The sequence below is a fragment of the Rhea pennata genome, chromosome 5 (genome assembly GCF_028389875.1).
Source record: "Rhea pennata isolate bPtePen1 chromosome 5, bPtePen1.pri, whole genome shotgun sequence".
In the NCBI taxonomy this organism is placed as follows: Eukaryota; Metazoa; Chordata; class Aves; order Rheiformes; family Rheidae; genus Rhea; species Rhea pennata.
This window is the reverse complement of record NC_084667.1, coordinates 52386906-52404449: the sequence shown is the minus strand read 5'-3', so window position 1 is coordinate 52404449 and position 17544 is coordinate 52386906. Positions and strand designations below refer to the sequence as shown.

At 39.4% G+C, this 17544-nt stretch overlaps 1 protein-coding gene across 5 annotated transcripts in view; it reads left to right on the top strand.

Moving 5' to 3' along the window:
- CCDC88C (coiled-coil domain containing 88C) overlaps positions 1–17544 on the top strand; it is a 97857-nt gene that overhangs the window by 37929 nt on the left and 42384 nt on the right. For all 5 annotated transcript variants that reach the window (XM_062576125.1, XM_062576124.1, XM_062576126.1 and 2 more), the window contains exons 4-9: positions 4394–4463; positions 12597–12655; positions 14193–14276; positions 15688–15828; positions 16534–16718; positions 17410–17491. In XM_062576125.1, coding sequence (XP_062432109.1) covers positions 4394–4463; positions 12597–12655; positions 14193–14276; positions 15688–15828; positions 16534–16718; positions 17410–17491 — 621 coding nt within the window. The remainder of the gene's footprint in view (positions 1–4393; positions 4464–12596; positions 12656–14192; positions 14277–15687; positions 15829–16533; positions 16719–17409; positions 17492–17544) is intronic.

Sequence of the window (17544 nt, the reverse complement as noted above, 5' to 3'; positions counted from 1 at the left end):
GTGGGGGGGGTGTGGTGGTGGTGTGGGGTTTTTTTGTTTTGTTTTTTAAGCTCCTTTCTTAGCAGAGTGATTGCAGAGAGCTTGCAAATGTAGAGCAAATGCACACCAAGGGCTCAGACGCCAGAAGGCTACTAAGAACACAGCACTTATTTATTTAGGTATATCTAACTTCATGATTTCTAGGTAACTTGATTATATTTTTGAGTCCTTGGGGTGCTAGTCTTGGAATGCCTGGCTGTTTTGAGCAAACTTTACCTCTAGCTTAAGCAATTTGCCCTTTTACTGCTCCCATCTGCCAGTTGTCTTAGCATGCTTCATATCCTGTGCACAGCATAGAGAGAGAGCAAGCACTGAACACTTAATTTGACCTTCACTTAGAAAGTGCTCCCTCTTGAAATGGGGCACGTATCTGCATGCAGAAACCTTTGTGGCTGGCCTTTATGCACAGAGTTCCGGTCTGGCTTGAGTAGTATAAGGTTTGGTCACTAATATTTGCATTTAATGATGTCTGCTACCTAGAAGCTTGTATTCTCACCCCCTTCCCCCTACTGCTAACGGAAGAGCTGAGACTTTTGTCAAAGTGTGCATCCCTAAAATATTCTGATCTTGGGAAGGGGAGAATTTCAGGCGCCTATAGAAACTGCACTTAAGCCTCATAGTAAGCAATTTTGAACTGGATCCATAAAAGAAGACTACTGGTGTCAAAATTATTTTCTTGTGGAAAGCTCATTAGCAGCAGTAAAAACACTGTAAGCAGTAGTCTGTGTGAGATGATTCCTGGCTTGCAGTTTCTGGTTGCTTAGTTGGTTATTGGCCTAGGTGTAAAGCTGACTGCTCAAAACCTAATTGTTTTGATAATTAAGGAAATTGTTATTGTATGTTGTTGCTTTAATCTTTACTATTTTAGTTTTTACAAAATGATTTAAAGGTGTCTCATAGGAGAAATCAGAATTTTTGCTTGTATAGCTGCTCTCTGGAGTTCTTTGGGGTTTTGTGGGCTGTTGAAGGCATTTGCAAACCTTGCTTTACTCTGCCTGCCTGTGCTGCCCTGAGCCATGCTGTTCTTCTGCGGGAGAAGAACAAACGTGCACCGTTTCTTACTCACTGTTATGTTTCAAAGCTATGTTTAATTCCAAGCATAACAGCATCTTTTTATATAATACAATAGCTTGCTTCTATTGTGGGAAAATGCTTCATTTTATTTACGATTTGCTGACTGGGCCCCAGTTGCAGGTCCAGATTGAACTAATGCCTAGTGTAGCTGTAATTTGAAAGCCAGTTTGGTCTGTGGAATTGTTTAATCCTTGGTGAGGATTCCAGCCTCTAAAGAGCCCAGCTGTAGTGGGCTAAAGCCCAAGTAGACTTTGCAGGATTTTCCAAGAGGGATGGTAAGTGTGAAGGGAGCAGAGAAGCCAGACTGAAGCACAGCATCATAGTTGCATATCTGTGAGTTAGTGTTGCAGTTAACCTGACATCCTATACTGTCATTTGGAGAGTTGTTTGAGATCTGAGGTTAAATCAGAACTGTTCTAGATCCTAGATTTCTGAATGTCTTTACTCTTCTCATGACTTGGGTCCAATAGAATTACTCTGTATGTTTAACATACCAGTACTGACCCTGCAGCATAGAGAGTTTGGCAGTAGGGTTAAGTAAACCATGCATCTGACTGGATGAATTACTGATGTTTTAGCTGAGGAAAACAAGGAAATATTGACAAGTGGATAGAAGCTGAAGAATTGCTTATTTGCTGTTAGGAGGAAGGGACTTTGGTTATATGCCCAGATGTAGGGAGCTTAAGCAGTGGTTCAGAGATGCAGTCACATTATCCTAGCTGACATGACCACATGTCAGCTGAGCCCTATTAACTTGACTGTTTTTAGTCTGTACAAAAGCTGAGGTAAAATTAATCAGCTCAAATATCAATGTATGAGCTTTCAGCTAATACATTTCCCCTCATGCTTATAGCTGAGTGATTGAATGGTTTACTGGTATGTCTCAGTTGATAAAGGTTAGTTTAATAAACTGAAGTAACTATTTCTGTGACACACTTTCTTAATCTTGAAAAATAACGATATAATGATATTGACCTTCTTTTATAAAGCACTTGTAGATCTAGTGATGAGCTATGCTACATAGTGGCTAGATATTATCATAATAACAATCTGAGGTTAAGGCATTTAGCACTGTAAAGCATCTGTTTAAATAATTTACTTAAAAAATAGATCTGAGTATTACCTCTTAAAACAGTTTGGGTCTTTTCATCTGAATTCAGAGATCAGTCCTCACTGATCAGGTCTGTTTCTGCTTGTAATTGGTGACTATCAGATTCTTGCCAGACTAAGAATAAACATAAACAACTGCAAGGGCATTCAGTCATGGATGTGTTGGAAAGTATACTCAGTTTTACGGAGAGAATGCACAGGAATGTTAGCAACGTAAAGGTTAGCTGTAATGTCTTTTGTGTCTGCCAGTTAGATAACTAGAGGTCTGATGATTACACAAAAACAACAAGAATTCCTTATGCATTCCTGCCTCAGTGCCACTGTGTGCATTGGGAGGCTAAAAATAGGGTGTGTGTTGGTGAGGGTTTTTTTTGTTTTGTTTTATTTTGTTTTTACACGATGGCCATCACTAATCAAAGCTTGATAGTTTGTAATATGAAGATTCTGAAAAGTTTTTGTTTATAGCTGCAGTGCCCCAATGCATTGTCATAGTGGCTACTGCAGCCTAGTCATGTCCTGTGAAATCCAATACGTATTGCACCTGTTGGGGAGCAGATGCAAACAAACTTGTTTAACATGGCTTGAATGTCCAAACCATAAAATGCATTTGGCTGATGACTCTGCAAATGGTTAGTCCTCACTAGCCAAACTTTGCATTGCATAGATATTTTTAGAGCCTCTGTTCTTAATGGCACCCCCAAAAAAACCCGTCAGCTCTGACATTGAGCTATTTCTACTTTATCCAGAAACATACTGCTGATTAGTGTGTTCCAAATATGAATCAGAAAAAAAGTATGAAATGTGTTACATCCGTAATAGTTCTTCAAACATCCATGCTGATTACTTATCAAATATTGCACGCTCACTGAAATATTTCCTCTTTCTATCAGGTTTAACTTTTCTGTGGTGACTTTGAAAGTAGAGAAATAACAATCTGGTAACTCACAGAGGAAGTGTTTCAGTGAATAGGTGATTGTTTCAGGAATTGTGTTGCTTTATTTAGTGCTTGGTTACAGTATTTTTTCCTCTGGCTCTGAATACCCTATGAGTATTAATGCCTGTGCCCTCCTGATGGCCTAGAGGTGGTCTGGGAAATGGAGACAAGCAGGGAAAAGGCACCTGCCAAACATTTGGTAGTTTTATGTGGGACTTGCACAGGGCTTTAATCACATAACCATTTTCCTCTTAAACTTTTGTTGGTGAAATAAAATACCTGCCTACGTAATGTTTTATTCAGATCATCATATGTGAGTGCTAGTAACTGCTGGTTGAAGCTAGTAGTCGTACTCCTGTGCTCTGTTACAGAAAATGACTTGGGTGCATGGCAAAACACATTACTGTACACAGGCTCCTTTACAGTCTGTTTGTCCACCTTTGAGCATTTGCCTGCCCCAGGGCTTCCAGCATTCCCTGTCCTGTAAGCTCATTCAGACATTTTAGTGCAGCTTCAGGCAGCTGACATTTAAGTGTTAAACCTGACTGAGCAATGTACCTCCCTTCCTTTGTCCCCCCCAAAGTAAAACAAACAAACAAACAAAAAAAAAACACATTTGAATGAGGTTCATGACATAACTTAAACATATGTGCTTTCTTCTCCATTAAAACCAAAAGTAAATCTGGAACTTCAAACCCAGTTTCTCAGAGTAGTGTAGATGTAGATATCTTTTCAGTGCTCCCCCCTTTCCTCTCCCCTCCCTTCCCCTGCCCATCATTAAAATTTCAGACTCATGAAATAATTGGACCAATTATTTGAATTACTCAAACTTCACAGACTGGCTTAGGTACCTTTGATGAACCCGCTACCTTTGTAAGCCCTGAAACATGACAACTGCTGTATGTTGAACATCAAATGAATATAGGTCATGTCTGCGGAAAAGGCATGACTAATGGGAGTACCCTGGCATGGCTGTGCATTTATTTTGATTAGTACCGTGGGACCCTATAAGTTCTATACCAGCTATTGTTAAAGGAGGCGATCGGTGTATGTTAGCTCTGCAACTTGATGCCATCTTCAAATAGTGATTTCTCTCTGAAGTGGGGTTTCCTCTTGTGACCTCTGAACTGCCAGTATGTTAAAGGCTTGGTAATCGATGGAGCTCTGTATTCTTTGTGATGTGATTGATTGGGATTCCTTCGCACTGAACTCTGCTTAATGTTCTCTTTTGTTTAGGAGGTCCTCCAGCAGCTGATTGTAATGAATTTACCAAATGTTTTAATGATTGGCAAAGATCCTCTTTCTGGTGAGTAGTTTGAGTTCTTCCCCCTGCTGTTAAATGCTAAGCAAAATTTGTATTTATTTTATTTTCTTAAATAACAAATGTGCTTTTAACCAAACTATACATGCTTGTACTTGACCAAACTACAAATATTTTAGAGTATCACAGAGTCTGTCTGTTAAATACAAGTAATGTATACTGCTTATTTGCTTATGTAGGTATGTATATATAATATCTGATATGTGTGTGGATGCATGTGTTATGTTTATATATACAGACGTGCAATAGTAAATTAGCTCTGAGAGAGTCTGTTTAAGTGACTTACTCAGTGTTAGAGAGGAACAATTCCAGCCCAGCTGGGAGTTGTTTGTGCCTCAGTTTCTCTCTTTGTACATACCTCAATCTTTGTCATAGAAAGGTGGCCCTGTATGTACGCGCTCCTCTTGGCAGAGCCAGAGCAGCAACTGCTGGTGTGAAAGTTTTCTTCCTTCCCTGCTTCAAGATGACCCAGGGTATGTCTGCCATAGGAGAATAGTTTGTCCTTCAGTTTTTTTGTTCTGTGTACCCATCTAATTAGTTCAGTTATGGCAATATGTGCACACCAGCAAAGGCTGTTTGTAGAGTTACGTGCTACAAGGGGTGTTGTCCTGCAGCGTGAGGAAACTATTGCAAATGAAGCACGAGCAGGAAAAAATACAAAGCTAGAGAGAAAAATACCTCTGTAATGTCTTAGAGAAATGGTGGCAGAGAATGGATGGAGGAGAAAAGCAGCTGTCTAGTTGTTTTTTCTGGGCAAGAACATATCTGTCACAGAGGGTACCCTATCAACAATTACTTGGGGATGGATGAGCTTATGTCAAGTTTTTCATGTCTTTGGTGGGAGGGTTAAAATGAAGTGTTTGGGATTGAGATATTTACTACTTTGCAAACCCATTTCATCTCTATCATATCCCCACGCCTAGTGCCTAGGGCAGTAAATTTGTTTTTACCGGTGAAGAAAAACTAGGTGAACTGGATCAGCAGTGATAGAGGATGATGTGGTAACAAATGGCAGAGACCTTGGCAGAAGACTTGCCTTTGCTGTTCTTAGCAGCGGTAGTGTAGTGTCTGTATGTCATAAAGGGTTTATATAAGACAAGGATGTAAACCTGAAGATGTTGGATCACTGAGATTCCGACTTAATACCTTTGTAGTAAAATCCAGCTGAGGGCAAGATGTTCACTTATTCAGCTAGCAGAGTGAAGTCTGTACTGCCAGCACGAATTCTCCATTACAGGCTACTGGAATGGCTAAGAGGAGGGGAAAGAAATTCAAGAGCTGTCACTCTCAGGCATATGGGCAATGGGCAGAGCCTGGACTGCAAGCATTACGAATGCCAGTGAATAGTGGTATCTGGGGCAACCAGGCAATTTTTCTGCTGGCTCGCATCAGTGTAAAAGGCTGTCTGGCTTTTTGTCCTGGCTGTTCCTGAATGACAGCTGACAGAAATCTCATACTGCAGGAGTCACAGCATTGGTTCCTGAGGAGCTTGCACACTTAAAAGCTGTCCTGCAATTGTGTATAATTTCTCACTAAAACACTAACCATTGCTCTGAGAATCCTGTGACTTGTTGCTTTCTGACAGCATGTCAAATCGATCTCATTCTTTCTTTCAAGAAAGCACCTGACATGTTTCTTGTAGGGAGGATATTGTCACCCATGTGTTCTTATCTACTAACTCCTCTGATTAAAACCAGACTTCTGCATCATTTTACTGACATCTTTTGAAATGCAACATTTTCATTGTGTATATTTTAAGTTGTTGACATATTGCCAACATTCATCAGAACATGTGGGAAAAGATGTTAAATAGCACAAAAGTGGAATAGGTGGATGATGGAAAATGATGGGGTATGTGTGTATAAGAAAAGTGTGAAGTTCTTGTTTAGGCATATTATGGAATGCTTTTGAGAATCGGTCACAGCGTAGACACTGCAGAGGTAGGTGGTGCACAGAGATAGAGTTAAGATTGTACTTGCTCCAGAGAGCATACTCAAGGAGGAGAGCGTCTGAGCACAAGACTTCAAGAAGAGCTCTTCTTGATCTTACTTTAGGTAAACGATCACTGCTAAGAAGTGCTGAAGAAATTGTTGAAGAAGTAGAGAACTAGCAGTTTCAGGAAGAAGAATCTGGCTGATGTCTGACAAAGCCTGGAAAGAGAGAGCAGGCAGGAGAGGGCTAAGATGATAGCCAAATGGATAGAAAGGAATTCTTAAAAGTTGAACGAAGGGAGAACCCATGTGGCAGGTGAGTGATGACCAGATAATTGTCAGATTGATGTGGTTTTTTTGCTGAGTGCCGTACAGAGAAGTGTGGGAGGAAGGCAGCAGCACTCAGGGAAGAGGGGAAAGTGAAATGAGAGATTCTCTCTAACTGTGAGAGAGCTAAAGGAGCTAAAGGAGGACTGCAGGCCAAATAGAGGTATGAGGACAAAGCAGTCATCAGCATGGAAAGTGGTGCTTTTGGCATGAATACAGAGAAGCCCCATGGAAAACTCATGGAAAATGAGAGGGCTGGGGGTACAGCAATATGGGGAGAAGATATGAGACATTAATTAAGGGGTAAGTGTTTAAAAGTGGCAAGAGCAGTAGAGAAGCCTCCTCCTCCTTTCTGTCATTGGTCCAGTACAGGACAGAGATTGAGAAGGGAGAAGGTCTTGGAGGAAGTAGCTGCAAAGACAGTGCTGGACAAAGGAACATAAACAGTAATAGATACTGGAGAAGGTGAGGGAGGTGTGTGCAGATGGTCTAAGTGGCTGGGATGGAAGTAGATGGGAAGGCTTTTGCCTTCCCTATATTGTAGGTAATTTCTCTGAATGAAAGACCCTTCTTTACCAGAGGGAGGAGAAGAAATCATCCCATGGTCATATTCCTAGAACAAATGGAGTATTGCTTTGTACTCTTTGAACTCAGAAGGCTCCTAAGTTCTGTATTAACTCCACAGATCCCAGATCAGAGAGTTATTAGATCACTCAATTAAATTGTTATACAGTGCATCTGGGTGACTTATTCCTAGTAATAGCTTTGCATGATGTTTGAGTGGTCTGTTTGCCAGTTCAGTCTGCAAATTTTACTTTGTCCTCTGAAACATTGCCAAAAATCATTGTGTATTAAATTATAACTGAATAGCTCTAAAGCTGAGAATACTGCTCTTGCTATTTAGCTTACACTTGTCACTTGATATTTTGGACTACTGAGGGCTTCTAGGGCTGTACTTTGAATATGAGACTATTGCAAAAACAGAGCTGCCACTATTAAAAATGCCACGACAATAGGGCTTTTGCATAGGAGATGGCACATGTCTGCTGGATTTAGGAGCTTTACCTGCTTTCATGACCTCTAAATCATTTTATTTTAGGCTGTGGCAACTTTTCTTACAGTTCATTTGGCCATGAGCATAAAAGTTGTAAAAATAATCTGTGAATAATCTGGAGTGTAGGGAGCAGTAAAGAAACCTGAAAGTTTAATTAAAGAACTTAGGATACTGCTGCAAGAAGCAGACTTGCAGAGCAATGCTGCTAATATTATAGGATTTATTCTCTTCACTGCACTGTACAGTAGACGTCTACTACTGTTAAATTCCCTTTCTGTTGTTGTCTTCCATAGCAAGTCTTACTGAACAATCCTTCCAATCCAGGACTGCACCACAAATCTTGCTCTGCTCAATTTGAGAATCATCAGCATATTGATCATGTGTACGTTTCCTTGGTATCATCTTTTATACCTTCCTTTGTTTTTAGCATGCCTTAAAAATGGTTAGATTAATTCATGTGCCTATGCAAGGAATATCAATAAACAGCAACAGTCCTGAACCTCTATTTAGAGACATTATTTAATTTCTCAGTTTCCAGGCACCCTAGTTTAACTCAGCTGCTGAGTGTACTTGGAAAGCAATGGTAGTTAATCTTTTGAAACAGTCATAGTTCCTACCCCACTCGCTGTCCCTGGGACTTTAACTTTTTTTAATACCTCTTTCAAATTACAAGTTAAGTTTGTGTATGACTGAGCCCCAAATCCCTGCTAATAAAAGCCTATAGAAACTGTTTTTATTAAAATCATAAAAGATGTAGGCTCCCACTGGGGTATCTTTTCATGCCTGGTTTCCTTCCTTATTTTGTTTCATAAGCCTCCAGAGACACAAAGTTTCATTAAAATATAAAGTTAATGACAAAGCACTACCTCAATAATGCAAATCTGGAATTCAAGCTTTTTTCAGGGTGTTGTTACAGTTGGAGAGAAACAGTGCTTGTGTGCTTCACCACTTCCCACCTGCTCCACAGGTCCACTGGTTGCGGCATGCAAGCACCACACACAGTGATGTTCCCTCTGATCTGTTGGAGGAAAATCAAGCAGAAACATACATAAAAAAAAACTGCACAACCCCCAAATTTCACATGCTTGGATGCTCTCTCTGTCTTTCCCCCTTTCTCTCATATCTTTCCTTCTTTTCCTACCTCCCCCTTGCTCCCCTCCCCCCCAAGTTGTCTCTGTACCTTGATCCTCTCTTGTTGTTGTTGTTGTGGTGCTGGTGTCTCCTAATCTCTTTGCCTGCCTCCTCCCAAAATACTGCCATCTGTTTCTCACTGTCTCCTGTAAGAGCAGGGGAGTCTCATTGCTCTGCAGCGCAGAGACGCTCCCAAAGTGCCCAGGTAGTGACTGGGTTCCCACCCCTCAAGAAAACCCACTGGCCCTCTCACTTTTGGGAGCAGATGCTCCCTCTGCAAGTCTCACAGGTGGCTGGCTCCCTCGCAGGTGCAAATATGAAGCCTGGGAGCAGCTGCCCTGGAATTTTTGAAAAGGTGTGTGTGTATATATATAATATATACTTTTTTTTTTTTCAAAAAGGCTACTTTTTGAATTAGTACCTTTCTGTTGAAGTGCTAGTTTGAATCCAATATGTCCACTTCAACTTGTGAAAATCTGTCTACTGAGAACTGCCCCAGACCTAAGCATGTGCATCCTGCCATGAAAGGACGCTCTCCTGGTAAGGTCAGTTAACACACAGGGCTGGGTGGACCTGGAATGCTCTCTTCCTGGCCATGTAGGAAGGCCTTGTGTTGTCCTGATGAGCTAGCATAAGGAAACATGTGTTTCTGCTTATGCTGTGCCCAGGCAACTTTACCACCTCCTTACATCAACACATATCAAGCCTTTTGAAAAACATCACAGAAGGAATTGCTGTTCAAGAGACATAATCAAATTAGGGATAAAGATCACTTGCTTTTGTTCAGTGTACATTGCAGTATAAATGCACTGTCCTGAGCATAAATCTTACTTGCTACACTGTGTAATAATTTTAGATGTGCTTCTGATTCACTTGGTAACCTTGGGCACTGTACTTAAGGTTGTGGTGCCACAGCTCTTTTGTGTGTGTGAAATGAAAGGGAAGAGTGTAATTAATTCCTTCCTGCTTTGTTCTGGAATTTAATTGAGAAATTTCTGTAAGGCACTTTAAATTGGTGAAGAGTTGTTTTATACTTGCAATCTATTTCCTTTAAATATCTCCTGTAAATAATGTTACTCTGAGGCTTGAAAATTTTACACAAACCTAGCTTGAGTGTGAATGATCCCTGAGTGCTTTAGTGCTAACACACCATTTCCACCTAATGGGAAAAAGCTACTGAATGAAAGCTCAAAGAACCGAGGGAAGTGTAGCTCTCAAAGCGTTAACGCAGCATCTTTTAAAACACATCTACAGAGTTAGATGTGTTAACTAGACCTGGTAACCTTGGAAGTCTCTCTAGTGGGTAGTATAGTCTCATTTTCATTACATGTGCGTAGTGTGTCTGCAAGCATAAAAATGTTATAAAAATATACTTTGGAAAAAATCTGACAGTGAAGTCTTCTATGAAAGCTGCTGTTGTGGACAACAAACTGTCAAATATTAGTTTTAAAACAGTAGCAAACTAACTATCTCAGGATTATTTCAAGTCTCTAAATTTCTCGTTGCTTTCCATAAACTCTGCATCGGCTTTCCTTGCCAAAGGGGCTTGCCGTTTGTCTCTCATCAGCGTTCCCTGTTCGTGTGGCAGGCCCTGGTGGAGACAAGGCCTCTGAGTGCTGTTTCTAGGAGAGGTCAGTCCCTGGCAGGGGGAGAACAAGGTTGACTTTGTTAAGTTAAGCTAAGTAATGACTAAAGGTACTTCACCTCGCAGGGTCATGCAGTGTCACTGATGCTCATCTGTGATCTCTTGGAGAGAAAAACACTGTTTATGAAGTAACAGTCTTTTTTTTTTGTTTGTTTGTTTTAATCACACTGCCTACATTTAAGGTTATGTCTTTCAGAATCATAAAGAACAATCAGATGTTCAGACTAAAATGTTATTTTTATGTTGTACTTGTGCAGAGCAGGCTATGAGTGCTACTAAATAGAGGGAGAAGAGCAAGAAAGATTGTGTCTTTCAAAAAAATTTTTACATATCCTGCAGAGAAAGAGACAGTACTATATTTACAGGGTAAAGTGGAAACTAGCAGGTTTGAAGAATATCCATCTCTGAAGAAGAGAATTTCACCTGCAGTCTTAATGATAAATAATGTGGGACTTGAATATTCGAGTTTGAGTGTAGACTCATGCAGTACACTGGTAGTTTCTGTAGAACGCTCAAAGATGCATTTTAAAAATCAACTTTTATGAAAGCTGCTGAAAAATCTGCTTAACAGGTAAGATGTATTAAAGGCTATTTAGGGCATGTGTGTTTTAAAAGGAAATCAGAAAACATTAATTCCTAAGTGCTCTCCACACATGGTTGTGCTGCATGTGAGGTTCCTGGCCTGCAAGCAAGCCCTTGGTGGCAATTGGGGTCTGTGTGCCTTCGTTCGTCCATGGGGCTGGGACGCAGAACTGATGGATCAGTGTGACTCTACTTCCCCACTGTGAGGTCCTGCCTGTGCTTCTCATTTTGTCTTCACTACAGCCTTGCAAGGGCATGGTGTTGGTGGAGTAACACAGTTGAATTCAGAAATTATTATTAAAAAAAAAAAAAAAAAAAAAAAAACTTTCCTATTTATAGATGGGAGTAACCGAACGCTCAAGTAAAGCAGGATATAAAAAGAGAATGTGTTTATCCCCCAGTTACACACTGTGTGTCAGGAAACATGCAGATGCATAGGGGTGAGAGGAAACTACATAGCCCATTCTCTCGTCCTCTTCACTCAGTGTACATGGGGTCAGGATTTTCCTGAATGTCTCATTTTGAATCTTTGTTCTTTTTATTAGCTGCACAGTGAATTTCCATCTTTTGTGAAGGTCTTTGCCTTCAATCTCTCTTTGTCTATCTTTGATATATATAATTTTCTTTGCTCCCCACCAATCCATGCTTTAATTTTGTTGAAACAAGACCTGAAGTTGGCTCAAAGCCACACCAATTCGCCTTGTGCGGCTTTCTCCTCTTAACCCTAGAAGGAATCATGCAGGGCTGTTGGTCGCAGCAAGATTCCCTGCAGTAACAACCTGCCTATGTCTCTTTCCCCCCCTGTGGTTCCAAGAACATATGGTTAGCTGCATATTCTCCCTTCTACATCACTCATCTTTTATGCTTCTTAGCACGTGGGGTTTTTACTTCAAAGTGTGAAAATGTGCACGCTTTGCTGCAGAACAGAGGCAGAATTAGCTGCTAAAACATACCTACTCAAGAGAGAATTTTTGTGCACAGAATGACACACTTCAGTTTAGGGAAGATTTGTGGCTATAAAATAGTTATCATTCAATTTTAGGACAAATTCTTTGTTTGAGAGTAATGTTCCTCTGCTCTTGCCCATTTTTTTTTTCCTAACAAGCATTAGGCATGCACTTAAGCCATGTAAGGAAAAAAGCTCTTTTTCATCAACAAGAAAAGGCTCAGAAATTGTAGGTGGTGATAGCATGTTGTGGTAAAAGGTCTTACTGAACTTGAAGCTTTAAACTAATCCATAAGAACTGTGTAGTTACATGGAAAATACAGTAACATTATAACAGGCATGTATATATTGTTTGGGCACTTCTTCAAATAAGGTATTATCTCCCTATCAGGAGGGTGTTACTTTTGGAGATAATAACTTGCAAATACTTGATTTATGTTGCACATATGTGCTGATTTCTTCTTCTGTTTGTTTTTTCTTTTGTTTTGTTCTTCCTCTCTAGGTAAAAGTATGGATGAAATTAAGAAGCTGCTGCTGTTGGTTCTGGGTTGTGCTGTGCAGGTGAATGTTCATTACAGACTTGAAAAACAATATTTTTTGAATCTTAGTATTTTGGGGCAGAGCAAATCCAGCCGAAGATCAATGTTGTATGAACAAAACTCCAACAGGATAGCTTATGAACTAAAACTGCGAAAAGATGCATAGATGAAAGAAAGAAATTACAGAGGGAAAGGAAGCACGCTTTGTGATAGCAGTAGTCTGTTGCAAATACTTGAATCAATCAAAGGATATGTTGTTTTGCATCTAAGTAGTCCACTTTATCTTTTTATTAAAGATAATTTAAACTTTTTGTTATTATTAAACTTTGAATAGCATTGATCTAAAGTTTTTTGCGTATTTTCCTATTATTTTACAATATGAGTATTACAGTGCATGTTAATGCAAAGCAAATTGAAAAGCTAACTGTCTCAGCATGTTTGTTTAATGAATCCTGACTATTTGCATATGTTTTTTCATTTCAGATTTTCTACCGATGTAGTATTCAATAGATAGTCTGTATATTCATTTAGAGATTTTTATACAGTGTTTATTAAAATAAATGGACAGGCAACACAAATTCTCTAGAGATATACCCAGTTATTAGGTAAAGAAATCTGTGTTCTGCCCACCAAACCTCTGTGGTGGTAAACAATAGAGGCCTTGCTGGCCAGCCTTTGCTTATAATTGATCTTGTTTGTAGGTCTGTCTGGTGTTTTTGTCATGCCTTAGGACACTTACCCTGCTCAGCTTTGTCAAGTCAATTATGTCAGGGTAATGCCGTCTTCATATGGCTGCTCTGAACTTTATCTCGCTGTTACATTGCAACACAAAGAATAAAGGTCTGATTTGGCAAGCTGTTTTACATCCTCAGCCCACATTTACAGTTCTGAGCCTCTTCCCAGTGAAGTGAATGATCAGATTCAGAATCAGACCCCAAATGGCCACTGTAAATGGTAGAAAAAGTAGTTTGAAAAAAAAAATCATATGTTAAACTTCTCTTTTGCCTTCTAGTAGCAACCCTTCACTGTAATATTATTAATGTACAATTACAGACGTAGATAGTGGGAGATGTTTGATTCTTTTAAAACCTTCAGTAGAAGGTTTACTAGCATCTGTTTGTCTGAAATATCACTGACTTTTATCTAGAAAGCTCCTCAATCTTACATTCTTTCTAAAGCACATATTGATTTAATTCCCAAGAAGCAAACTGCAAGCTTGATGTGAAGACAATCTAAAGTGATGCACCTCTTTTCATTGCTAAAACCAAGCAAAATTCAAACAGCTAAGCAGACGGGATAAGTGATGTTTTTAAAGAACAAAACCAAGCATTTTAACTTAGCCTTAATTGTCCTGACTGTAAAAAGTTTTGGTATTTTAATGCATAATTCAGTTTGTTCCATTTGTGAAACAAAGTGTTACACCTTCTAGTGTGCCAAAGTGTAGATCTTGAATATGCCATTAGCAATACAGGGATTTTTTTTTATTATTATTATTTTAATGAGAAGATATTACAGTTGGTCTTTAGGTCATCATTTCAGAGAGTGCTTTCTTTTAACAGTGTGAGAGAAAAGAAGAGTTTATTGAAAGAATAAAACAACTAGATATTGAAACACAAGCTGCTATTGTGGCACACATTCAGGAGGTAGGACTCAGCATTGTCTATTTTCACTTTCCATCTTCTCTTTTTCTTGACTCAACATACTGTTGTTTTGTTATCAAAAAGTTAATGCTTGAAGTTTCATAATGGGTTTTATTAACTCCACAAAGAAAAATGATTATTCTATAAATGTAGTATTGTAACAAAATAAGGTGAAAATGGCATGTATTTAGAACTTCACCTGGCTTAGTATTCTTCTAAAAAGATGAAGTGATAAATGTCTTGCTTGCCAGTTATAGGTTCATGTAGGGGATGCATTTATAATGTAGAAGGTACATTTATAATAATTTCAAAAAGAATATATGGTTTAGGACTCAAAGTCCCATTTGTAGCAACAGTCCAGGCATTTAGTCCCTAAGTCACCCTAAGGTAGGTGAGATATAGGCTTCCCAATGGCTTGGTTGCTTCAGACAATAGTTTCCTTACTCGATCTTGAAAATTGTGCTCTGTGGCTGAAGCTGGACACATGCGTTGTGTTTAAACAGAAAGTCTGATCCAGTGGCAAGTATTCTTGGACTTCTATGATTTTTGTAAAAGGAAGAAATATATTTAGGTGTAGGGAGCCAGCTTAGCTTGCCTTGGAGATCCAAAGCCATGTGAAAATGCCCTCTGCTGGGTGGGCCTCACTGCAAAATGAGCATTTTGTGAGGTCTTTAAGTGCAGGTATAAAAACCCTAATAAACTACAATTTAAGGAACAAATAATGGAAATGTAGACAAAGATATTAACACTTTTTTTAAAAAAAAAGTGTACTTTCAAACAAAAGGCTTTTCAGAAGGGAGTAAAAAAATTCTGTGAAGTAGGCTGTAATAAAGAAGACTGTTACACTCAGTTAAAGAACATTTCTGCTTTTGTTATAAGAGAGCCTTTCCATTTGACTGACAGTTCTGCTAAATGATTCAGAGGAAATCAGCTGTGTAACATGGCAATTAAAACAAACGCTGCTAGCAACAGAGAGACACGTTTCCATAGAAGTGAGATCCTCCTGTCTAGCACCTGCAAACTGCAAAGCCATTGGAAATGGGGCTTCTTCACAACGATGCATTGACCTCACTGTTCAGTGTGAGATCTGTTCCCTTCTCATTCATGTAGTGACCACCCCAGTGCCTGAAGACAGACAGCTGGCTACTCTTTGCTATACAAATACATGTCCTATTGACCATAATACATAGTTGATCACTTTTAAAATTCAGTTGTAACTATTATCAAAACACTGAGTATTAGGAATTACTGGCCAGTGTTACAATTGAGGTAGTCACGGCTATATAGTTTTCAGCCTGTTTTTGGTGAAATGTAGTATCTTTTAGTGACCAATAGATGGGTCTGGGGATGCAGCATTTATAGCAAACAAATTTAAAAATCAACTAATGAGAAGATATTTTGTTCCTATTCTCAGGTGACTCACAACCAGGAGAATGTCTTCGATTTGCAGTGGCTGGAGCTCCCAGACATGGCTCCAGAAGAGCTGGAGTCTCTCTCCAGGAGCATGGTTTTCCACCTGAAGAGACTCATTGATGAGAGAGATGAGTGCACAGAAGTATGATGAAGTGATCAAGTGGAACAGTTGATGCAGGCTCTGTTCCTCTTGTTGTGTCTTGTTTGTACCTTTGATCTCTTCATTTTCTGAGCTTTTCTGAAAGTCTCTAGAAAGATTTTGACTTTTCCATTGGTTCCGAAATAAACACTTAAAGTGTGGTGCAATGATTGGTAAGAGGAATTCATGCAGTGGAAAGACCAAAGCATTTAAAGTTGTGAATATGCCTTGAGATCTTTGTCTCTGCCTGTCTGTTCAGCCATTTGTATTACAGTGGTTGCTTGTCTGTCTCTCCAGTGATACCTACCATTACTGGTTCCAGTGTCATCTTTAGGTTTTTTCTGTGTATGAAATCAACCCTATCTGTAGCTGACTTATCAACTCCTTTCCCTTCAGATCTTTGGAGGAGGCTTCTTCCCTTCTTTAGCCTGACTTTTGTCATACATGTGACTTTGTGTTATTTTAAAATGTTAATTTTTACAGTTTGTGTGGACTCATCAAGCAAAATAATTTTTCTAATTTTGATCTGATCATCTGAGCATGGTGGAGATTTCTGTGTAATCTTTCTACCTGACTATCTACTTGAATTCTGTATAGTGACCAGATAATAATTTTTCATCTTCATAAATCATTTTAGATGCTTGAAAAACACAATGTATAAGTATTATTATTTATCTTTTAATACCACATGCTTTCCTCTATTTTCAGGTGATTGTAGAGCTCACTCAAGAGAGAGATTATCTGCAGTCTCAGCAACCACCAAGTCCTCGGAAAGCGCCAAGTCCAGATTCATCACCAAACCCATCCAACCCTCGTTCTAATGAAGACAAACAGCACCTTGCAGTTGAGCTGGCAGACACAAAGGCTAAGTTGCGAAGAGTCCGACAGGAACTGTGAGTTGCCAGAAACCTGTGCTTCTGGAGATGCTTGTGTGTTAAGACTTGTGCATACGGAAAATACAGTTGCCTATCAGCTTCCCTACAGTGATCTCCATGGGAGCTCTCAGAATCATGTCTTTCAAATTTCTGTATTCATAGCACTAGGAAGCTAGCATGGGTGCTTCTTCTCTCTCTCTCTCTCTCTCTCTCTCTCTCTCTCTCTCTCTCTCTCTCTGCTCTCTGCTCTCCCTTACCAGATCTTTAAACATAGTGGTAGATATTCGCTTATTTCTTCTTGTCTCTCACCTCTTCTTTTTCCTCTTCAAAACACCAGCTGCTAGCAGCACTGTTTAATAATTAGTGGAAGTTCAGAGGACAGTGAAGTTAGCTATGACAGCAATAGCTGTCCAATGAAATCCAATGAAATTTAAACAGAAATACTTAATATAAAACTAGAGTTGCAGTGTCAAATCCATGATACATGGTATCTCACGAAAACAGCTCTTGCTCTTACAAAGCTGGCATGCCATCAAAAATTTCATATTCAGAATGCATTTGGTGACTTCTGTCTTCCCTTCTAGTTTCCTAGCAGGGTCCACATGATCAGTAATGTTCCAGGGGAAAAAAATATGTATATATATATGTATATATATGCACACACACACATATGTATATTTCTTACTGAGTTTTTTCTAATCCTTTCCAGGGAAGAGAAGTCTGAGCAGCTTGTGGACTCTAAACATGAAGTTGAACAGCTTGTCCTTGACCTTCAAAAAATAAAACAAGAGGTAAGGTGACCTTGTTTGTTTGACCTTGTTTGACTGTGACAGACTTCCTAATC